A 26,193-nucleotide genomic window follows, 5' to 3' on the forward strand; every position below is an offset into this window, starting at 1 on the left:
TTCCTCCTTACTATTGCAAATTGAACCCAATAGAGTTAATATGGACACAACTTAAAGGTAATAGAAGAAGAAGAAACGTGGCTCCTAAATTTTTGTCTACTGCTCTCCAGTTAATTAGAAGAGAAGTCACAAAGATCACAGCAACCAACTGGAAAAGTTTAATCAAACATGTAATCGCAGTGGAAAATGACTATGTTAAATATTTACCAGCATTAACCAAATGAACTATAAATATAGAAGATACAACTGATACTAGTGATAACAGTGATTATGAGTAGATTATTAAGTTCTTATTTCCAACTAGGTGTTAGTTGAAACCTTTATTTTTATTGTAATTGTACAAATTCTCGTTTTGCTTATATATCTTTGAAAATAGAGTACAAATACACTTCATGATAGAACAAAAACATACAACATAATTTAATTTAAAATAATCAAAGTACAGGTTAGGTTATTATAAAATACCTGCTAGATATATAAAAAAGATGTTCATAAAAGTTTTAGACCTATTACCCATTTTTAAATTATTGAGATACTAAGTCTTCTCTCACACGGTGTCAAACCAAAGTTGTTACAGTATACTCCCTTTATAACGAACACGGTTATTACGAGGTTTCGCTTATAACGAGGTACATTAGATGTCCCGTGAAATTTCTATTGAACTATAACCCTTTATAGCGAGGTAAATTTGCTTATAACGAGAAAAAATAAGATTGAAAAACGTGTTTTTTACGTTTTGCTCGGTCGTAGCTATAAATAAATACCCTTTTTAACTGCGGGCCGCCCGCAATAAACTTCTTACAATTTATGATTCTTAGTCGGAAATGTAAAATTTATGATTCACAAGTGTCATTGTATTGGGTTAACCATTCACACGTGTTTTAAAGGTTGTCAGAAACTTTATCTAAGGACAAAACGCAAATGAAGAAGCATAAAACTGTTTCACATCTTTAGAAAATATGATAGATAGAATACTGGACAATTAAAAGCAGTCAAAAATGACAAGATAACTTTATACGCTTTATACATATTTACAGAATACAAATTTTTTGTTTTAACGTATATCATTGACAGTAAAAGTAAACAACTCTTTTTGGTTTAATGCATTTCATTGACAATAAAAGTAAACAACTTTGTTTTAAAAACGCCATTCAAACAATATTTATTAGCATCTTATATTGCTCCGAATGGCTTCACTATAGAAAGTTAATGTTTTAGAAAACTACATATTCATATGTATGCACAGTATTATTGTTGTTGGATATAACGAGATCCGCTTATAACGAGGTAATTAGTCTGTCATTTCAGTTCTCGTTATAGAGGGAGTCTACTGTAATAGAATACGTTGTATATAATTTAAAAAATTAATTCTTTATTTTTTTTATTACAATAACTAAGTTATCAGGGATAAAATGTGATCATAAGTTTTAAAACTTATGAGCAGTTGTGTTATTAAAACGTTTGTATACTAAAATACTTGTACATAAAAAATTTATTTAATTGTATGTGATAATTACTTTTATGAACAATTTTTTATAGGTATTGTTATTTTACAATAAGTTCTATTTAGCCGAGTCGATTAGTGTTATCACTTCCTAGATATATCACAGAAGTTAACAACACCAATATTTTTTATTTAAACTTTATAGAAAATGAAACTTTTTCTTAAATAAAAATAAAAACTTTTATTTAATTAAAAATTAGATATCTACGCTACTGTTCAATAAAGTAGTGGTAACTCTAACAGTGTTGCCATTTTAGTAGTATTTTACTCCTCTGGTTCCTATAAATTTTCTCACGAAATTACGTGTCGACTATACCGTTGCTAACTACCCATCTTCCTGTCTTTTGTTTCTTTTTCTTTTTTGTTCTCCTGAAGAAGCTACATACAATTGTAGCGAAACGTCGAGATGAACCCACTTTTGGGTCACTCACAAATGACACGGTCCAAACCCGGAAGACGAATAAACTATAATGTATGTGCATTTTTGTAAATTTCTCGGATTTTAACATTAACTTTTCGCAACTATCCACACATTGCACTAGCACCGTCGTAAATATGTGCAAATAATTCCTAGGGTGAGTTTTTTAAAATAGGATTAATTTGTTCCAAAATACAGGTTGGAATCTCAACGTCATCTTGACTTTTCGGATTTTATTTCCATACTTTGAACTAAATTCAAACGTAAAATTGTAAATAGACTAAGGTTAATGATCACATCACCTAAACTATTAATTTAATCCTACCAGTAACTGTTTTGTGTGCAAATGAAGTAGGTTTGAATTAAATAAGGGTTATAATTATGTTGCTACATAAGATTAGACCGTCGGATTTCAATACGAAGTTCAACCATTATTTTATCCCTTATGCCTTTTTGTGCACTAAAAATATCATATGATATAAGCAATGAGAAAAAGAAAGAAAAAAAAGAAAAATCGAATTTTTCTTATTTTCCGCAATTTTTCTAAGGTAAAATTTTTCTTATATACGTCTTGCCGTTATGCCTTTTTTTGCAGGTTCCTTTCTAACCTAAACTAACGAACTTTCAAGTGGCATGAAGGAGAAAATCACGGACACTGACGTATTAACATTACATGTTTAAGTCATAATTAACACTTTTAGTGCACCAGTAGCACTTATCCCTAAATTTGTACCAATCAATACTCCTCTATCGATTCATACATCATCGCAGCATATTAGATTTTCTTTACGGAAGAAAATTCAATTTTCACGCAGATTTCCCTAGAAAACCCCACAATTTTTACATGTTTTACTCCACTTGATTACATTTTTCAGTATTCTCAAAGGCATAAGAGATACAATCGTGGCTGAACTTATATTGAAATCCGACGGTCTAGGTACACAATATATATTTTTTTATATTTTTTACCATATACACTTTTAATTTATGGCTTGTTTTTATTAGGGACCAACTTTGATGCCTTAGGAGGGGTTCTTCAACCGTCAAATATTGATGGTAAGCAAGTAAATAATACTGCAAGTATAATTGAAAACAACAACCAGCCATCTTCTTCGAACGGTCTACTTACGGGTGATTTGGAATCGAGCCTAGCATCTCTAGCGGAAAATCTTTCTATTAATAGTAGAACAGCTCCAAAGTAAGTGAGGTTTTTTCACTCAACATAATAAAATTAAAATACCTAAAATACATACATACACACAACAGATGAATCTGAATTCATCTCATAGTCCCCTAATAAATAAATTTAACACTACTGCAACCTAAACACCTAAAAATTGTCTACGATTTCTAAGGGCTGCAAGAAGGGTGATAATAATCATTATTTAACCTGTTGTTGAATACAGGCCTCACTATAAATTTAGCCCACCTCTTTTGTTCCGATTTGAATGGATACAGGTTAGGCGAGCTGCAAACATAACTCTTGTTTGACAAACAACTTTCGGCTTTAAAAACATTTTACTATTTTTTGAAATTTTTTTTTTTGAAAATGATTTCCGGAGTGGGGATCGTAATGTCAAACAGCAGTTAAAAATGTAATTTTCATTACAATCAAATGTGGCAATATAAACATAAACATAATCTTTTTCCTTTAAGAAAAAGAAAAGATATAAGCATATGAAGAGAATACGATTCTTTTTAACAACATAATCTTTTTTCTCCAAGAAAAAAAAAAGATATAAGGATATGAAGAGAATACTTTATGACGTGCACCATTAGTTATAGATCCATTCACATATAATGTAAGGAAAATCCGTATTGTGTATTTTTCGAAATAATCTTTTTTGAAAACGATTTTCGGAGTGGAAATGGAAACGTCAGACAGCAGTTAAAAATATAATTTTCATTGCAATCAAATGTGGCAATATAAACTTAAACATAATATTTAATATAGAATTTTTCCTTCAAGAAAAGATATACGGATATGAAGAGAATAAGAGCCTTTTTATGACGTGGGCCATTAGTTACACACCCATTCACATATAATGTAAAGGTTAGCCTGTAGTGTGTGTTGAGCCTTGTTACTAAGTAGAGGAGGCTTCATTGACTACAAAGAATCGCTTATATCCGAACGACTACAGTGCATTGGGTAATACCGATATGGCAATGACCGTGTTAATTCGGATATTAATTAATTACACCAAGTGAAGTATAGTAAGTTTTAAGTTTAAGTATAGTAAGACACTGGACTTTTCGTTTACGCAAAAAAAGTTACGTAAAAAAAGAACAAACAGTTTAATAATATTATATTATGTATATTATGAGTGGTACACCAAAAGTTTTTGCACAAATAATTGAAGGAAAACATATTTTTTGGGAAAAATCGACTTTATTTTTTTTTTTCAAAGTATTCGTCTTTAAGATCACTACCAATGTTCATACTTTTGTTACATTAAATATCTCAGAAATTAAGTTTTTCCTTCGGCCGACTTATTTGGCACCTTAAAACGTTTACCGCGCCGCGCGTCGTTTGTTTTTGAGTCTCGGGTAAGCAAAGAAATAATACGGTGAAAAGTCAGGACTGTATGCAGAACAGCTCACGAAATCGATGTTTTTCTTCTTCAGCTACTTGGGTGTTCTACGAGCCATGTGAGAGCAGGGATTGTTCTGATATAACAAGATGTGTTGTATGTCATTCAGTGTGGATGGTTCCGTCATTCCGATCTGTCTTTTCCGTTTCGCGACCATTTATTTGCTAACGCTACCAGTGGGGACTCCCTTTCTTGGCTTTGGCTCGTCTTGAAACAGCCAATCTGGTGATTGATTTTCGTTTCGGGCTCATAGCACGGTTCATATATCCATGTTTTCATCAGTCAAGATGTTCCATACCCAATTTGAAGCTGCCTCCTGAATCATTTGAATGTGGCGCGGCACCAATCGACACGTTCCTTCTTATGGGCAGCAGTCAAATTATGAGGAATCTAACGACTGCACTTCTTTCTCACTACCAATGTCCATGAAAAATTGTTTTTATTTTAATCATGCCTATGCCCAATGATACCCGAATCTTGTAATAAGTAACATGGTTTCCGGACAACAGCGGCGACCGGACGATCTTCACGGAATCCGTCACTGAGATTGGTGGGTCCACGCTTGCATTCTTCAAACCATCTGTGAACAAGTTTAACAAGTCATCTCTGAACAGTTGATCTCTGTACAAATCATCGCACGAAAATTTTTACTAGAGATTTTCATTTTTTTCCCGGTAATGATTGTTTTGGGAATTTGCTGCATTGCTGCTAAACCAGGCTATGCATTTTCAATTTGTCAAACTTGTTTACCATAAAAAATGACAAATGTACGAAAATAATATTTACGATATTAAGTAACTTCCACCAGATGGCCTGTGCAAAACTTTTTGTGTACACCTTGTACATTAAAATAATCTAATTAATGATTATATTTAACCCTAACGTCACCTGTACCAGTTCGCGTCACCTGTTTTACAAAAACGTAATTTTTTTACGCGAATAGGCTATTTATTTTTACAGATATTAATATCAATGCAAATTTCATTTGCAAAACTCAAATGCCCATTTTGTAGTAAGACTTTTTTCAGTTAACTTTTATTTTGGGTCTTTCTTTTCCCCATAGCCAATTTTATTTTTTATTAAGAATATTCTTTAATAAAGTCTTTAATGACAAAACTCTTTAAAGACAACAGAGGAAAGATGATGTCAACCTAGTTGCCCGCACAACACGCAAGCAAGAAGAAATGTATACCACCTTGTCAAACGCCTCAAAAAATATGGGCCTGCAAGTAAATGAAGATAAAACTAAGATAATGGCATCAACACCCAACATTAGAGCCAAAAACATCGGCCACCAATTCACGGTTGATAATTCTACCTTTGAAGTGGTGGACAAATTCACATACTTAGGCTCCCTGATCACCAAGGAGAACGTCATGACGGAAGAAATCAAGCGAAGAATAATCCTAGCAAACAAATGCTATTTTGGACTGAGTAGATATCTGAGAAGCAGAAACTTAAGCCAAAAAACAAAAATAACCATATACAAAACCCTTATACAACCAGTGTTGACGTATGGGTCGGAGACATGGACCATTTCCAAGGCAGATGAAAATCTCCTGCTTATATTTGAACGAAGGATCCTGAGAAGAATATTTGGTGGCATCTGTGAAAATGGTGTTTGGAGAAGGAGGTACAACTACGAAATATATCAGAGATATAAACATATATTTGGTGGTAAAGACGTAGTATCCTTTATAAAAATAGGAAGACTAAGATGGGCAGGACATCTGGCAAGATCACAGCAGAACAACCCTCCTAGAAGAATCCTTATGTCGCAACCTGTGGGAAGTAGAAGTAGGGGTAGGCCAAAACTCAGATGGAGGGATGGTGTAGATGAGGATGGTAGACAAATAGGCGCTGCAAACTGGCAACAGTTGGCAATGGATAGAACTGACTGGCGTAATAGACTTGGGAAGGTCGAGGCTCTGTTATAGGGCTGTAGCAACAATGATGATGATGAAAGTCTTTAATGGATGGAGACCTATGTTTTTTAGTTTTATGGAAATCGTAAACTATTTGTCAAATGCCGATAGCATGATTAGGCGATTCTTCCTACGAGTAGAAAATTTCACTTCGTCACTTCTTACTAATGAAATTTCGACAAAAAGTTCAAGCTTTTCATTCGCAGAATATTGAATAGAAAGCAAAGCGAGAATTAAGTCGAGTGATCAGAATCATACGAAACTTGAAAAGTCTCAAGAACAAAAGTGAAAAAAGAATAATTTCAATCCTTGAAATTATTCTTGCTTAAAAAATCAAGTAGACTCAATATCGTTACCTAAATTTATTTATTATATTACATATATATTTCTTACAAAAAAGAAGGTTATCAACTCACCTGTCGCTTGAAATGTTTTCAAGCGACAAGTGAGATTCTTAAAAGATTAAGAATCTTTTTCGTTTTTACGATATACGGGGTGAAACAAAAATGCTACAATATTTCTGGTGAAAGACAAATAATAGTGTTTGGCGTACGATTTGAAGCATGGAGATAAAACGTATCTGCAATGAAACGAATTGAAGCATTGCAAATTTCTATACAAAAAAGAATGTTACAAAATTTCTTGGATGACTCATGTATAACTGATAATGAAGTTTTACAACGAATAAAAAACAATAGCGAATGACTAAAACCTGCTAAATTTATGTTTATATTTTAGGGGTGTTCAGTGGAATTCTCCAGGATCCAAGACAGGATCTAAAACAAGTTGGACACCACAACCTATTTCTGATACAACAGGGGCGGGTTATAAACCAATGAACCAATCCATGTCCAACGCTACTTCGCCGTTTAGTAGTATAACAGTCACATCACCTCAGCCACAAATGTACCTACAACATCCACAGATGATGGTAAGTATATTTTATTTTAGTTTTTTTTGTTTCTGTGTGTTATGGCGGATATATGGGAAAGTATGGTTTAGAAGAGTGTAAACCGTTATTTTAACTGAGTAACGGTTTGGACGAAGTTACGCATAAGATTCTCATCGAATATCTTAAGCGAAAAGGACTCTACAAAAATGATATTAACATAGTGAGAAATCTCTATTGGACCCAACGGGCTGTAGTAACAGTAGATGGAACTAACATGGATGCGCAACAGATAAGTAGATGAGTGAGACAATGCTGTATACTGTCACCATTAGTATTTAATTTATACCCTGAATAGTTATTTACACAGGCATTTGAAAACTGTATAGAGGGGATCAAGATAAATGGTGAAACTATAAATAACATTCGTTATGTTGACGATACAGTTATTATTGCTGAAAATGAGAAAGACCTGCAGAAGCTACTAAACACAATTTGCGATATTGTATGTTTGGTAAAAACACTTTGGTTTAACAATACATATAAGGAAAACAAAAACGACGGTTATCAGTAAGAGGGGTAACGTCATAACAGGGATCCAGATAAAAAATAAAGATATTGAACAAGTAGACAAAATAAAATACATGAAATACTAATTTCCATCCCACCAACTTTAAAAACTCGCAGGTATGTTGATTTGGTTCTAGAACCTATAGTTAGACTCTGGAGAGGTGGTGCAATGGGAGACAATTCCATTTTAATTCATGATAATGTAACTCCACATACTAGCAGGGTGACTACAGACCTCCTTGAAGCAGAAACTATAACTGTTCTGGAGTAGCCTGCTGGTTCACCCGACCTTAACCTATAGAGCATTTGTGGGATATGCTTTAAAGAAGAATTAAAGCTCGCCGAGATAGATAATCCACAAAACACCGCAGAGCTAGTACAAGCTGCTCTTGAAGAATGGAACAAACTACCACAACAAAATGTTAACAATTTGATTAAGAGCATTCCCATGTGAACTGAATCTTGCATAAGTGCTAGCGATGGTAACACCTACTATAAAAACATAAATAAATAAAAACAATTTAAACATTATTTGTTTTATTTTTAATTTTTTTCTATTGACTGTAAAACAAATAGTTTTAATTTGTTATTTTATTTCAAATTCAAAAAAATATAAAAGAACAATTCAAAAATTCTATGCAATATTTGTAGTAGATATAGGTACATCCCCTTCGAAAAATAGATTCTAAAATATAATCAATTTACATATTTATAATTTCATATTTTGACCTTTTGACAATACCTCCAGCGCTTACTTTACATATTCGATATAACAGTAATAAGTTAAACACGTAATATGTAAACCACATATGCCCCACATATGTAAACTAATAATTAACAAACACATAAGTAATAGAACAAGTCATGAATTTCAACTACCTTGGAATAGATGTATCGTCCATGATAGATATATAGAGGGAGTGAAAAAACAATTAAAAAAGGCAGCCAGAATATTGGGATACTTCAGGGATATCATATGAGGAACAAATATACTTAAAATAGCCTAGACAAACAATGAGACGGGCTAGTACCGCACTGTTCAACCAGTCTCTCAAATATGTGAGAAGACAGTTGAATATAGGAAGATCTAATCTCCTAACAAACAAATCAATATGCCGATGACATCAGTATTATGTCCCGAAGAAGAAGAATGTCAAAGAAGAATAATAAAAGAAAACAAAGTTTACTGTTCAGTCGCCCATGTCTTCCGCGCCAAAACCACACACTCGAGATCAAAAATCAGGGTCTACACAACTATTATCAGACCAATAGTATGTTATCAATTCGAGACATGAGCGATGACAGAAAATACAGGAAAATTAAAAAGAAAGCAAAAAGAAAGCTGGAAGTATTTGAAAGAAAAATTCTAAGAAAGATATTTGTTCCTATTAACGAAAACGGAGTATGGAGATCCAGGTACAACTATGAACTATACCAACTGTTCAAAAAGATACCGATCTTAGAATTCTCTCAACTTCAGATACTTCAATGGGATGGTCATGCTGTGAGAGTAGAGGCCGACAGATTGCCGAAAAAAACCCCATATAGTAAAATGCAGGGCGAAATACCAAAAGAAACGCCGCGGAAAAGATGAGAGGATGAAGTGGCAACAGACACGCAAAATTTGCTAGGTTTCAGAACTTGGAGAAGAGCGGCGCGGGACCGGCAAGGATGGAGGGATAGTTTGGAGAAGGCCAAGACTCGATTTGAGCTGTAGCGCCATTGGAGAGACACATATATGATAAAGAAGGTTTAGCTTTTTACGTATAGACATATACATTAAATTTTCTTAAAAAAGAGAATTATAAACGGCAAGTTATGATATGTATATTTGCCATATGTATTATTGTGTAGAAATGACAAAAGTCCCAAACCACTTTGTACAACTAAACTACTTATTTGAAATATGGGAATCATATGTGGAGACACCAACAACCAACTTTGACAGTCTGTTCTAACAACGACAAAACTATTCGACCTCACTGAGGTGTACGCGCATGGGTTATAGCGGTAAACTTTTATAATCGACTCTTGGAACGTATCGACTGTTGTAAGGGCGACTACGAACTCCCCCACGCTACCTAGATTTTAATGGGCTCAGTTTTATAGTAGGATTAAAAGCGACTACGAACTGCCCCACACTACCTAGGTACTTAGATAATATTTTTGTGAACATATATAGTTTTTATTTTACTTTATTGTATTTAAAAAGAAACCCAATTCCCAAAGCATGAGCGAAAATTTTAAATGATTAAATAATGAAACTAAAACAATATAATCGAATAAAGTTTATTTATAAATCTACAATAACAAAAACTACAGTTAAACAATAACAATGCTTAATTATTACAGGACAATCTTTAAACGTCTTTCACATATATCTTCTACAGCTTTCCTCTTTGTAGAATTACTAAAAATTTGCCGGTCAACGTGGATATCTGGAGCATGATTATGCTCCACCGATGCTTTTTCAAGAATAACGTAATTTTCATCACCTTCCTTTGTGTCCACTTTTTGTTGACACGCTTTTTTGATGCATCGCCATCTAACTTTTCCATCTTTGGAGACATGGGCCTTTGAATATTTATATTCATTAATTATTAATAAAAGTTCTCCCCTTTGACTAAACATAGTCGTTGGATTCGCCATTTAAAAGTTAAACATTAACGGACAAACCTATACCGTACTACTTGCAACTGAAGTGATTAACTGAAAATATTTATATTCTTAGTTTCAACTATAATCAAATTTGGAATTTCCGGTCATTAAAGACTTAATCCCCAAATTTATTATGTATTTATATTGATTTATAATATCTATAAACCTTATATACTTGTGTAAAAATTTAAACATAAATATTTCAAAATAAACGAGAATTTGTTTAAATAAATAACTTCCCTTTTTAGAGCATGCGCCCCTTAACAACGATACAACCAATGCCACAACTCAACCCAACAGTGAACCAGATGGGACCGCAGTCACTTCTTTTCCATTGATTAAGTAATCCTCGTCTGTAATAAGAGATTTCCAGATGTATAAAATTATTTTTGTTAAATATAACGAATAATATTAATATATATATTTAATAAAATAAATGTCTACAGGCAGATGTTGAAAAGGAACAGAGACAAATCATCTATGTACCTAATGAAAAAATATTATTTTTTTGGCCATTTTCAATAAGGTCCGTTAATTCCGGATATAACTAAGAACCAGTAAATCAATGTATAATTAACGGTTCTTTACAAAATTTGCCAAGTATGTAGTATATATTATAGATAATCCATTGCAACTTCTAACAAGGGATTCTGGGTATTGAATATCTACATATGAATATTTAAAAAATATTTCTTTAGAAATGTAATAACTCAAGTTCTAGACAACTAATATAAAATGGCTCGTACTTGAGTTTTGTAAAAAAAATATTCTTAATCTCTAATACCTAGGAACCATTGGTAAGAATAGGTATTTTATAGATATGAGTGTATTGTATGAAAACTAGATTTTTTAATCTGTACTATAACTAATCTACAGAACTACTTTGATCATCTGCTGTCAGAGTACGTTCTTTTAAATTGTGCCATTTTTAAACTGCCTACTATGTTTTCATACGATGCAAACTTATATACTGCATATAAAAAATCTATTGTCTTGTTAATTAGTTTAACGTTGGCACTAATCACACTATTTGATTGAATTCAAATTATTTGATGTAATAAGATGTTAATAAATGTGTTGTACGCTCATGAAGTAATTTGTGGAATATTTTGTTTTGTTGGCAAAAACTAGTATCGTTTTTTTTGTGATCGGTACTATGACTGCTGCTTGCTGGATTACTGGATTGCTTTGGTAACACGAAAATTAACCTACAAAACTGATAACAGGTCATGGTCTTTCGTTATCATAAGTGGCTCGACAATCCGTTGTGGATCTTGGATTGCTCACAAAGAAGTCGCCACTCCTGTCGATTCCTGGCAACTTCCCTCCATCTTCTGAGCCTTAGAATCTGTAAGTCCTCTTCCACATCATCTATCCATCTCCTTCGTGGTCGTCCTCTACTTCTTGAGCCCTCTGATTTTGAAAACGTTAATCTCTTCGTGTATTCGTGATCTGACATTTTTGCAATGTGTCCAGCCCATCTAAGTCTCGGCGCTTTAACGAATTTCCTCATGGTCTTTAATGAAGGCAATTTAGTCAAGGCTTGTCTCACCTTCCTTTGAAACTATGTGTTTTGGTCAACTTATCAACTGTTTTTAAAATTGTCGTTCGGATTGTTTTGTCCTGTGGTTTTCAACCTTTTTCATATATTTTTCTATTAGCGAGGTGGAAGGTTATCTTCTCTTGGTACACAATTAATGCTATTCTGCTCGAAATATTCCTTAGTTTCCGTAGCATAATGATACGGAGTGAGATGAAGCCAATATATTATCTCCTCGTTATTCCTTCGTCCAACTTTCTATTTTCCTTTAATTTTTACTTTGTGTGGATAATTTTGAATATTAGATATGTAAAAAAGTGCATTAACTGTCATTTATTTTCATATCGATTTATTTGCGATTTTGGTATTTGGAGTTAATTGCCTAAATGAATACAAAGATTTTGCCATAGTCATTGTGGTATTGCTATATTATTTAAACGTACTGTGCTTTTGTCCGAGTGTGACATTTATTTGGCGAGGCTTATTTTAATATATTTCAATGTTTTACTTTTAAAACCAAGTCTCTAAGTGCTTTAAGTAATCCAAGACCTTGTGGTATTCCCGAATCTATGCTAAAACTGTTGGACATACCTTCATCTAATCTTACTTTAAACGTTCTCAGTTCCGTATGAGGAGGACTTCCAATGGGTGAAAATATTTCATTCAAAGGTTTAGCTAAACTGTAAGTAGGTATACGTGCAATATTCTTAATATTATAAAGCTTGGTAGCTTGAGTTACTCTTTGGATCTGCTGAATGGTTGATTGTTTCGTCCAAAAACCAAATTGGTGATCTGGAATGTAATCTTCGGTATCTGGATCTGTATAATCTTTGTCATTATTATTGCAGCAATTTTTAGTGGATTAGCAAATATTTTAGTTTAACATTGTCGTTAAAACATTAATTGATTAATATTAAACTTTTTTGAGTTTCTTTATCGTCTAAGGGTATTCATTTTTGGTGCTTTTCGAACATTTAGCTTGCTGATTTTAATTTGTATTTATTTTGCAACGAATAAATCAATTGCTGCTCTATTTTTTGAACAGGTTCTGGACATGTAGGCTTTCACTTCACTCTTTGTTAGGTAATGACCCACTAAAAATTGCTGTTATATCTTGAACCGGAGCTAAATACGATTTGGGGTTTGTTGAGTGTTTAGTAGGTTTCTCCACTTCTTTTTCTTAGTTCAGGCGAGACACTTAAATCTCTGGTACTTGGTCATAAGGTCTTTGTACCATACCCTGTTTTTTTTCATTAAACTTGAATAAGTCTCTTAGGATCTCTTCTTATTCAATCCTCAGTTGACCAGTGAATTTCTGTCTCATATAGTTTAGTATATTGCAACGGCATATAATGTGTATGGCAGTCTCTTCTTCCATTTCCTTACCTATTTTGTTTATGCGTTTTCTTAATCGACAATGTCCAGTGACCATTTTGGTAACCATTTTAATCTGTTCTTTATTGAGCTTCATCAAACTGTCCGAAAGTTTTTATCATTATTCTTGATTATTTTCTTAATCTAGACTTGCCCTTGAGTGGCTCTCCATTTCTTTTAATGATTTCTTATCAGCCACTTCTGAATCTCGTTTCTTGCAGCATATTTGGTGATACAATGGTTGTGGGCTTACAAAGGTTTCACTAGAGCCTTGTTTTATGAACAAATATGCTCGTTCATTCCTGTGCATTCCTTTATGACCCGACACTCATATTAAAGACACTTTATTTTGGAGATCTTTACAGTTCCTCGCCAGTTTTGATTTGGTGAGTGGGTTCTTTACTATCAGTATAAATGTTGTTTCTTGTTGGATTACAGTTCTATATTGACCTAGGCTCTAAGATTTGCTAAACTTACATGTTTACCCAAAGATTCCTGATCCAGTATAATGAGGGTTCAGTAGGTTTGTAAATAGAATTGTCACATTTCTTGCTAGGAGAAGAAAACAGTCATGAAAGGATCGCTTGCTTACTTCTTTGATTTCACTTTTAAAATTTCGGTGACCGTATTTAGTGCTGTCTTTGTCTCGTGGATACTATATAAGGGCGTAATGTGTTTCTTATCATCAAAACATGAGATCTTGAAGTTTTTGGCAAATTGGTGCAAGTATATTCTAGTTTTTGCATTTTTCTTATAGCCCTATACATCGTTGCATGGCAAATACTTTGATCTCTGAAATTATCTTTTTCATAAATCATTCAGTCAGATATCAAAATAGAGTGGGAACTTTAAGATAATCATTTTCCTAAAACTTTTTCAAATTTTCTCAAAAAATTTGTTTGAAGAAGGATACAAATATTTAGAATAATTAATCATAAACAGAAATTATTCCGTGGTTATTACATGAGGTAGTAATGTTGAAATATCCGTTGATTTATAAAAATTTCACCGTAGTGCAAATGCTAATTTGATGTTGTAATAGCACATTAATAGACTAGACAAACTTTCTTCACTAGATTAATATATTAGTAGAATTAAGAATATAATGATGTGCAATATAAATTATCTTGGTCTAAAATAAAAGAAATTGTTATTCGTCCCATTTTTTAATATTAACTTTATTTTCCAAACAATGTATAAAAAATCTAAGTGGTGGAGACATATTTTTTAATATACAATGCATATGGTTATTAATTATAAATGCACCCTTCTCTATATTTGTAATACAGTCTTTGAATATTTTTTAATATATATATATATATATATATATATATATATATATATATATATATATATATATATATATATATATATATATATATATATATATATATAGGGTGGTTCAAAAATAGATCAATTAGTGTTATTTTTTAGACACTTTTTTTATTTTTCTTGATCATAAATATAATCTATGTCATTTGAAGATGGTAGGGACTATTCTTAAAAATTGAATTGTGTTCTGGTAATTACATTGCTACCGTAATGGCTATGATTGCTTATTACTATCTTGTTTTTTCTTGTATTATATTTTTATTTTTTTAGAGCTTTCTCTTACAATAATATGTCGGTTTGGTATATCTAGCTGTAAATATGACACACCAATTTTTTTAATCAGAAGCTGGTAGGTATAAGTAAAGTTTCTTTTTAAATACAATATTATATTTCCCATTTTCTTCATTTTGAGTTAGTAGTTAGAGTTAGTAAGTGTTCTCTTTTTTGGCTTAAAATTATTTTAATTTCAGACAGGATTACATATTACTTCTAGTGTTGCTCTCGGTCTGACATACTGTAACCTTTACAAATCTGTTGTGCTTTCCTTTGTCACTTAAAGCTCCTCATCCAGTCCCATTCTCTTAATAAGCTTCTACAGTCTTAAGAGGGGTCCTTTCATATAGACATACTTTTGGGTTTCCCTCTCTGAGTTCTAAATACCGCAGCCTTGTAAGGCCTTCACACTGACCTAAAACGTTCTGAGCGGTCTCCTCTTCTTCTAGACAGAACCGAACCGACAAATATTCTATTCCGTCAAGCCCACAGGACTCTAATGCTTATCGAGTCTACAGTGTCAAATCAGCAACCCCACTATCTCCCTGACAGTCTTTTGATCGTGGATCAGTAAGTTGGCTGTGAATTTGGGTGAATGTCCCTTAATGATTTGTTTAGTCTGTCTTTGTCCTGGTGCATTTCTCCACTGTTCCAAATACTTGTGGCACTCATTTATTAACGGCTGCTGTTTTGTGTGTGTTCTTCGCAACTCCAAAGCAGGGCTCCAGGCCAATTAATGGCGTACAAGCACCTTTTCGGGTCAGTTTATGAGCCTTAACAATACCTACGTAGCCTTTGTGCCCTGGAACCCAGGCTAGTGTCAATATATTTCGACTTCCAATCTGGGAGATGTTACCCTAACAGTCTTTACAGTCCCACACAATTTTTGAATCAACCTGCATAGAACTGAGGAGTTTTAGAGCTTCTTGACTATCGCATAGCGATACATTTATACACACCATTGTATAGCGGCAACTTCTGCCTGAAATACGGTGGCTATGCTCCCAAGCTTAACCAGATTTCTGTCCTTGTTTTTGTGCTATATATACCAGCCTCTGTACCTTCATAGATTTTGGAGCAGCCTGTATACCAACTTAAATTTGCATTACTGGCGGACCTGTTTCCCAGTCTTCTTCCTTTGGTTCTATGATATTAGAATGTTTATCAAAGCTTTATTTATTCGGTCTACAGACATGCTCAGAATGGGATCCGCATTCATCTCTTGATATATCCTTGTTTGATCGGCTCCTGGCGTTATGCTTATAGGAGCTTGACCTAAAACATAATTATAAACTACTGTAAATCTATTAAAACATCGTGATCTGCTATTCGGATAAGTTCGTTGATATTCGTATTGTCAGTGTAATAGAGTATTGTCATAGCAACTTTGATAATGTTCGTTTCACCCTTTTTGTCCGATTTGATATTGAAAACCACCGAAGTAAGATGAAACTGTCAATCAAATTACCAATGCTGGAGAGAAATATATTTTTGAAATTAACATGAATCAATCGCAATTGAATTATAAATGTTTACAATACAAATAATAATTATATGCTTCATAGTTATAAATCACCTTACACGTACCGATAAATAGATCGAACGACAATATTAGACAACATACACTACCGCGATTTAATTTAAACCGAAATCCTTTAAAAACAAGCCCTACATGACGGTTACTAGGAATGTGAATTAAATAGACTTCTGTATTGATTATTTTCTATTTTGCGCAAAAACTAAATGCAGTTGCCTAGGTGCTGAAAAAAAAAACATACGTCCGCGTTTAAAATTCTAACTTGTCTGTATCTAAAGAGATGTAACTCTAAATGTGCCTCAAGTACTCATCGGACTAAATACGTGAAATGAGCTGTAGTAATGCAAGACAATTCAGTTTGCGCATTTCTCTCTACCATCTTAAAATATAGATATTTCACGCCGATTATAATAGGAAAAAATAACTTTACCAAATATATTGTGTTCTCTTTACATGCCAATAGAAAATATAGACGGGGGTCCGGTTATAATCAATAACCCTGTACATTTTTTACACTGCTATTGTTTGTATCATTTTTAATGACCATTCAATCTCTTGTAGCGAAATAAAAATCTAAATAGGTTCCATTGTTTTGCTTTAATCTGCTTGAATGCGTTGGACAATCGTAAAAAACATGTACCAGTGGTTTTTTTAAACATTGAATGGACATTTCGTTTTAATTCGTTTAAGAAATTGAAATATTTTTGTAGAATATTTTACAAAAGAAAGTGTTTTCAATATCTCTATTAATGTCAAACATTAACTGATTAAGAACCAACTTTTCATATATCTATTTACTGAATATTGACCAAATTTTTATGTACAATTGGTTGTTAAATTTGTATTATGTTTAAATTGCATTAGATGTGCGTAGGTAACAAATAGAAGATTAGTAATAAATATAAAAATTATCTCGAGAAATTACTTGTTTACTTCAACACTACTAATGTAGTAAAAAAAGGACATTGCAATTTGGAAACTACAATTCTTCTACTGTTAATAACATTGTACTGCCTTTGTAAGAGTTTAACATTAAGGTTCCCATGAAAAGTAAAAAATTAAAAACTATTCTCTCCCTGACGACCAATGGCAAACTACCCAAAGTAATTTGTCTAGTACACCTTGTCGGCTGTAATTTGTCTGGCAATTTACAGGCTCTTCAAGCCTCAGAACGATAAAATACGGAAGAGTAGCTTCCTAATCTGAAGTTACATAAGATAACATCCATATTCCTTCTTGGTTTAGTGTCGTATGCTAAGCAGCGTGTAGACTTTCAAGTTGGTTGGAGCATGTGCAGATATGTTTCTTATGGTCTTTTTATTTCTGTGCTGACATCAGGTATGTTGCACCAGTTTCTTATGTCTCTTAATCACGAGTGTCATTTGTGCTTAGGTTTTATTAGCTCTCTCTGGATTATTATTATTAGCTCTTCGTAGGACCGTGTAGAAACATTTAAAATGTTTCTATACGGTTTGACAATCTTATTTTAAGTGACCAGAAGATTATTTAGTGTAAATATATTTTCAACGTAGCATCCTCCTGATCAAAATCCACTTAATTTTCTGTGACTTCATTTTCTATTCGTGAAACTATCATCTATTTATCATCATAGTATTCATCCCATGTCCTAGGCCTATTTCGATACTCTAGCGAAATAGCTGATTAGATAAGATCTTCATTTTCTTGCCCAATCTAAAGTTGATGATAATTTTAAAATGATTAAAGAATAAAATAAACAGTAAACTTAAAAAAAGTTAATCAATGTAGTTAACCAAATAATACAAACTTCACAACCAGTCATTGTCAAAAAATTCTACAGGGTTGTAACATCAACAGACAATCATTTGTTATAAAATATTTATAATTCATACTTTGTGATTTTTTGGCAATGTAGTACTTATTTTTCATAAAAATATTTGTTATAAAACATGTTATGTGAAACATTTGTTATATTTAATCGTGCATATCTGGTAAGTGTCTTGAGATTATAAATATTTATTCACATGTTGATGGTTCCGTTTCTCCATCATGCTTTTATGAGGAAGTATTACCGTACTTCGATTATGTATTATTTCAAAATCGATTGTTTAGTGTCGAAAATTGAAATCAGTCTTATTCATTATATTCAGAGCGTAAAATGCGTTAGGAAATTTATTTTAACGTATGATAATTTGGTTAAAATCCTTGTTAGTAAGCCATTTGAGAAAATGCTAAGGTCTACATGGTTATCAAGATGTAAGCGTTACTATTTTATTCTTATTGTTATCATATTATCTTCCTTGTTTAACCCTAGAACTACAACGCCAACTACAACGTGGGGTCGTCAGTGACCCTCGTATAAAAAATCTGTCCAATGACATTGAAAAAATGACATATTTTTCCATAATGGCTGCGAGTATGGCTCAATTTATGGTCAAAAAGCTTGGATCGAGATCTTGGACAAAAATCACAACGACATGAAAGCTTTTGGGGTTCTTGGGGTAGTAATTCCCGTCAGAATATCTCGTATCTCGTAATTAATTTTCTTGGTACTTTTTTATTGTTTGCTGATTACTAGATATGAACCTCTGCCAAAATATTAGTTAATCGTCTTAAATAATAGATCCAGTATTATGATTGTCCAATTTTTTTAATTGGAGCAATACAAAAGAATTACTTTCAGCAGCATCTAACGTATCGTTCAGAAATCGTCCCGTTTTTTGTCGTTTTAGAACTAAAGATTTGGCGAAAAGTATCGATTCAAGCCTGAATAGAATTATAGAATAAAGATGCATAATACTTAGAATTAGCACAAACCTTTGTTTTCCGATATATGCAAAATGAAGTAATATTTTTTGAAGAAGCAAACGCTAATGAAGGTATCTCTTTGATGTGTCATATTAATCCCTGATCCGTTGTCTAATTTGTCGTCTCTTACCGGTTTTCCCGTTTATATTAAAAATGAGACACTAATACATCTCCCTGTTGTAGTCTTAATAAGAATTGCAGTTTTGCGATAAATTGTAGTTTTGATTGATTTTTGAGGATTAAACAATCGAGATTTGTGAATGGTTGTTGCAGTATTTATTACCTTTTAAATATTAAGCGGTCTTAGACCTGCTATTTGTTTGTTAATGCAAAGTGAGTGTTGCCGTCCATACAGAGATTTTGTTATTTTAAAAGTTTTAAACGTACTATATGTTAAAATAGAGTCATGATGCAGAAACATATTTTTAGATATACCTGTTACATGTAGGTGAATTTATTGAAAACGCTATTAAAAGCTAATGAATCTTACAACAACCTAATTAGACTTGACGAAATTTTTAAAATGTCGTAGTTTTGGCATTAGTTGCTGATATGTTTAAAGTTGTATCTTGAAAAAACAATGTTGTTCGCAGGAGGTACAATTAGTTTTTGTATTGTAAATATAATTTTAGTGCACTTTATGGAGTTTACTTTACTTACTTTAAACAAATCAACAATGTATGGGTAGTTCAAACATTAGTAGCATCAGCTTAATTATAATTTGTTACTTTATTTTAAGAAATCTTTACTGGTAGATATGTATAGGCTCTGGGAGTTATATAATTATCAGTATAACAAAACTCTAGTATACTGTCAGTTAAGTCTGACTTTCTTTTCAGTAATGGCGCGCCACTATCCCCTTTCCCCTTTCTCAACTCACGATCATCAACGGCGTTGTAACTCTTCGTGAGTCATTACCGCATATACTATTGACTTCGATTCTGTGCCTTTTCTCCATTAACATATTATTTTTTAATATGAATGGTTTGCGGCGCATTGTATCTAGTGGTTGAAAAAATATGCCACTTAAACACACTGTCCAATTTTCTTAAACTATGGAAAAACTTAAATCAAGCACAAAAGTCAAACTGACTTCATTGTTACACCCGCAAAGTCGAAACATCAAGTGATACAGAGCTAAACTTTTAGCTATATCGTACGTTTTCATTTAGTCGAATCAGCGAACAATTTTGGCCAGTATGATATTTGTCGATTATAGTCCTAAGACTATGTGGCAGTTTCTCTGCACCACGGACATCTTTCGCAAGTAATGCTTGTGATTTTATGTAATGTATGTTAAATTAATGCATTGTGAGTCGGCTCCATTGCCTTTACAAAGTCGCTTATTATATAGGAACGACTGTGGCATCTCTCGGAGGAGTACCGATCGGATGAACATAAGAATTTTTTTTATTTAGTAGAATCATCCCGAACCTTTAACTCGACTTACCGAGGGGAAGCTCACCAAGGTATCGCTATAAACATTGCGTGACCCAGGTCGTTATATCTCCTTAAACATTGGTTATCTGTATCCAGTTTCCTTCTCTTTACTCTGTAAATATTTCTGTATAAACGCGTTCCCATCTCGTATTTTTTTTAGTTGGTCTTTTGATAATATCTTTACGTAATTCTACCATTTTATCAACCAAATATACCTCTATAACGATTATTTGATATTTCATTTCTTCTGTACTGAGGAACGTACTACTGCATCGCGGCAAGTACTTTTTCATTTTTTTTACTTTCATGTTGAGATGCAAGTTGTAGTTCTTATTTCTCGTTTAAATTAAATTAGAGTTAATAACTCATATACATTTTTAAACCACGTTTAACAATGTTATTATTGTTATTCTAATTGTTAAAATTTTTATTAAAATGCTATCGGGTTTTGTTGTTAGGATATTTCGTTTTGTACATTTTGTGTATACAGAAGCCATTGCTTATCAATTGTATATACCTATATAAGAAAATTTGCTGTCAAAAAACCATAATGGTAATTTACAGTTAGTTTTCTAGTAGCTGTAACGAATTTGCTGAGTTTACCCTTTGTTAACATTGTCTAATACTTATTACGTTTTAAATTTCGTCTGGTCTAAATGTAAGTCTGTTAAAATATATGTATCATTAGCTTTGTATCATTAATTTGAAGTATTTCTTTGATTCTTTAAATATTATTGACTGAGAGATAAGTCATTAAAATATTTTTCGGAAAAGGTTTTTTTATTTTTAATTCACATATTTTCCACCCTTACCCCTAAGTGATAGGAATACCAACATAAACAATTTAAATAGTCAATATCCGTTGCGACGTCAGATTAATATTGAAATCTGTAAAATTTTACAATAAGTAAATGTAATGACTGTAACAAAACATTTAGGAACATCCTTTTACTTATATAAGGTTGGGTTTGGGAAAATTAAACACTATATAACACTATACTATAGAAAAGTACCAAAGTTCCAAAAATCTGACTGGCAGGTCATATGGAAGATGCCTTTTTAACCTTCGCTAGACGGGACGTCCCATTAGGGGTTCAACCAATGCGTTGGGGTAACTATGCGTTCGTCATACTTCTGGGAGAAGTAGGATATTTCTTCTTTGACAGATTTCGTTTTAAGATCAAGAGCAATAACATTGTTAGTTACGTACCATGGAGCGTTTACGATAGATTTTTTTGGATTCAACATTTGTATGGATCTTGTGACTTGGTTAACGGTAAAATTTTGAACAGGTATAGTTCCAGTTGATATGGGGTTTTCAGAAATGATTTCACTTTATCTTCAATGTCGAAGTTATTTTCAGCGGGATATGGTCGGAAGACTTTTTCAAAGTGCTCGGCGGAAACATTTCTTTTTGCTCATTGACCATCTGGAGTGTGTAGAGGAGGGTTTCTAAATTAAGGCCTTTTTAATTTTTTTACAGCTTTACATAAATCATAGTCAGTAGCTTCTGAAGCTGTTAAGTTTTGAGTTGTGTCTTATATCGCTTTTAGTATCGATCTTATAAGTATTCAAATAAGGGTGCTAATACAGTATGCTAAAACAAGTGTTACGGCAACAAAGGGTAAGCTTGTGTCACTTTACTTTCTCTTCATTCTTCTTAAGGATTTAATGTGGTGGGATCGGAGGTCACCCCTAGAGCATGCATGCCTGAATTGTATACTGGAATAACTCGGATTTTATAAGACTGAAATAACAATTCCGTGGTGATTTCCCAAAAGCCGAAATATCGTTTATATCAAGTTTTCAGGAGAGTGAAATTAATTTTTGAATTTTAGAAATTTATTACAATTTGTTTTTAGTTTTTAGTGGCTCATTTTTTTTATTAGATTTAAATACAATTTGGACAAAAATATTTTTCCTTTAATTTTAATTTAATTTAATTTAGGAACGCTACTCTGAACCAGGATTATATCATGTTTTGGCAAATATCTGATATATTTTTCTGTATACATATCTTGATCTTGCTGAAGCGAATTAAGAAATGTGAAAATAATTCCACCAAATATTTAAAACTAACCACATTTAGTAAATAGTTAATCGTAATTTTTTACTTCAGTATTAATTTCTTTTATTTACAATTAACAAAAAATATTTTTCTTTATAGATAAAGTATACATGTGAAAAAAAGTAGGTTGTTAAAATGGATGGTGTGCTGGTTAAGCTGGTAATATTGTAGATTGATAGATAGTCTTATTTTTTGCATTTTTATGGATTTATTATAAACAGATTTTGACGCAAAGCAGTCCCTGCATCTCTTTCTAATGGGCCGGGTTTATCGACCACGTGATTTAAATGGCCAACGGGAAGGTCATTTATTTTATTTCATTTTTTTTAATAAACAGGTTCTGACTTACCTCTGAACTTAAAATATATCTAACAATATATACGTTGTCAAGTCTCCTTTTAAGAAAAGGTAACATTTCAACGTGTCGTTCAGCTCTTGGGTTTTGTTTTCTTTCGTGAAGTCGTTGTCCATTCACCAGATGAACCGCTAAATTAACTACAATGTGTGTATACAGATGTGTGTATATAAAAAATAAGAGATTTTCCAAACCGCCTCATTGACATGTCTTCCCATCTGCTTAAAAATGGTAGATTCTGAAGGGGCCCGAGTCGAGACACGGGTATGTTCAATGGCGTGTTCATTTTTAAAATAAGAGAAATCATTGTGAGGACTAATTCGAAAGGAACCCCTTACATATGCTGACATTGGAATAATGATTTTATGTACCTATTTATATTTTTAAAATAAAATTCATATTCAAATATAAATACCAACTGCTTTACAGATAATAATAATAATAATAGACTCGGCAACCTAATGTAAACCGCAATTGTGCGATAATAAAGTTATTAGGTACATACTAACAAAATCATAACCTCGTAAGACTCTTAGGATCTCACAGGTACTTTCGGAATGTAGCAACAGAAAACAAATTCACTAGAACTATATTAGTTATTATTTAAAATAAATATGTTTATGCTGATTCACTTCCAGATGTTAATTCACCATCACTACTATCTTCTCCAGGAGTAATAACAATGGGCTCAATAAGAACATCAACACGCATGTCTACGCCCCACATTTTATCTTCTTTTTTCTGTGTATGTTTAATGCATGACTGCCAATTGGAAGCGGTTATATTTTGTATGGTTTGTTCTAGTAATAATTTGACATCGTTTAATTTTAATGTTATGTTCCTTTGCGCTACCTAATTTTTTATATGTGCCCATATCAGCTCGATAGGATTCAATTCACAATTATACGGTGGAGTTCTTAATACGGTGATGCCATGCTCACTTTTCAACACAATAATTACCCGTTTTGATTGAGGTCAACACATTGAAACCACCTTGTAAGAAACCTTTAATCACTTACTATGTGCGTAATAATGATACGTCTGTCTTTGTCCGAAGGTGCTTTTAAGCTGGTTGAGCTCATTAAAAGCCTGTCGTGAATTTTTAATATTTAAGGCTTGCCATACTTTGGATTTCGTATGATTCTCATTCAACCACGTTTCGTCCATATAATAATTTTTTTTTTCAAGACGTCTTAAATCACGAATTTTTTGTAAATATTCTCTCCGCCATATCACTAGTTCGTCTCCCCCGATTAACGAACTTTTTCGTCTCTTCCGATTTGAACTAAATACCGAAAATCCATTTCACGTAAAGTTCTTCATCGTAATCACTAGTAAACCGATTTAATCATTTGTTTTTCTCACACAGATAACTACCTCCTTTTATCTGGTTTATCAACAGATGTACTGCATGTTGGTTTTGATGCCATGTTACCCGACTGTACGCTCATGAAATAATTCTGACCACCTTATTTTAATATTTATTTGCACTATTTGCCGGAGATTTTTCACAATGTTGTCGTATTGCAATGAGAATATTACTTTCGAAAAGATAACACTGTCCGCCCGTCACTCTCTTGACATTCAGATATCAATGGCACTGATAAGCTACACGCGGTACTAAATAATAAATTCCGCAACATGACGAGTCTACTTTATCTAGTTCGGACTATCAGATGTAACCGGAAAAATGATAATTGAGAATTGAATTTGTGTGCTAATAAATAAATATATAGCCGCTTACTATCAAATGTTTACGAACTGCAAAATGTCTGCTCTGACAATCCTATTAAATTTCAACGATAGTACGTTGTGCCCCCATATAACTCTTGTCAGATTTTTATTAGTCCTTCTGATCCAAACGCTGTTCTCCATTATTTTTCTCCAAATATTTTCCTTAGTATTTTTCGTTCTCATATCTGCACCATTTCTTGTTGTTTTTTATTTAATGTCCATGTCTCTGCTGCATAAGTTACTATAGGCCTAATAATCGTTTTATATATTCTTATTAATCCATTTAATGCACAAACACACTTATTCGCTTTCATGAGTCTATTTTGGATTTCTTCTATATTTGGTTTTCGTGTTATAATTGTTCCCAGATTTTTGCGTCTCTTAAATTCAACTTCCTCAAATCTATATGCATTATTATTTGTTTGTACTGTTAAATACTTTTCTATTACATATTCTTGGTCTGTGCATTCCATGTATTTTGTTTTTATGTCATTATTATATAGTTCATTTCTTAGTAGTTAATATATACTTCACAAAAAATTAAATATACATACATACATACATTAAATATACACATGTCAGAAAATATGAGGACAAACGTAAGTACATTATCACATCCGTAAATATCCAGTCGTCTCCTACAAACATTCTTCTATGGAGTGGAATCTTTTCTTCGATAAATATTCTTTGAGATGTTTTTGAAATTGTTTTTGATTATTAAATTTTTTTAATGACGACGATAAATTATTGTAAAGAAAGGGACCAGTATGGTAAGAGGACTCTTTAAAACTAACATGATTAAATTTCTTTAAATTGATTTGGTTTGATATTCCCCTACAATATGAGTGGAGGTAACCATTCTTTTTAAACATTCAATATTTTCAAAAGTAAATGAATAAGTTTATATATGTAAACTGAAGGAAACCTTACAAGTCTATTTTTCCTGAAAACTTAGTTTTACGTCATTATGCCCAGATGGATAACGTCATTAGTATGATATATATATATATATATATATATATATATATATATATATATATATATATATATATATATATATATATACCAAAAAATCATAACTAAAAAAAATCGATTTATTTAAGGATTTGTCTCTAAAGTCGCCTATTCTCGATAAAATAAATTTATTCCACAATTTTGTCTCTCACTGTATATTGTAATTAGCGGTTGTTTCTTTGAT

General features: G+C 32.5%; 1 protein-coding gene across 1 annotated transcript in view; it reads left to right on the forward strand.

Moving 5' to 3' along the window:
* LOC140431322 (phosphatidylinositol-binding clathrin assembly protein LAP-like) overlaps window positions 1-21,611 on the forward strand; it is a 112,184-nt gene extending 90,573 nt beyond the window's left edge. The window contains exons 11-13 of the mRNA XM_072519255.1: window positions 2,928-3,120; window positions 7,177-7,369; window positions 10,804-21,611. Coding sequence (XP_072375356.1) covers window positions 2,928-3,120; window positions 7,177-7,369; window positions 10,804-10,893 — 476 coding nt within the window. The 3' untranslated portion in view covers window positions 10,894-21,611. The remainder of the gene's footprint in view (window positions 1-2,927; window positions 3,121-7,176; window positions 7,370-10,803) is intronic.
* The last annotated feature ends 4,582 nt before the right edge of the window (window positions 21,612-26,193 follow it).

The sequence above is a fragment of the Diabrotica undecimpunctata genome, unplaced genomic scaffold (genome assembly GCF_040954645.1).
Source record: "Diabrotica undecimpunctata isolate CICGRU unplaced genomic scaffold, icDiaUnde3 ctg00000631.1, whole genome shotgun sequence".
Classification (NCBI taxonomy): Eukaryota; Metazoa; Arthropoda; class Insecta; order Coleoptera; family Chrysomelidae; genus Diabrotica; species Diabrotica undecimpunctata.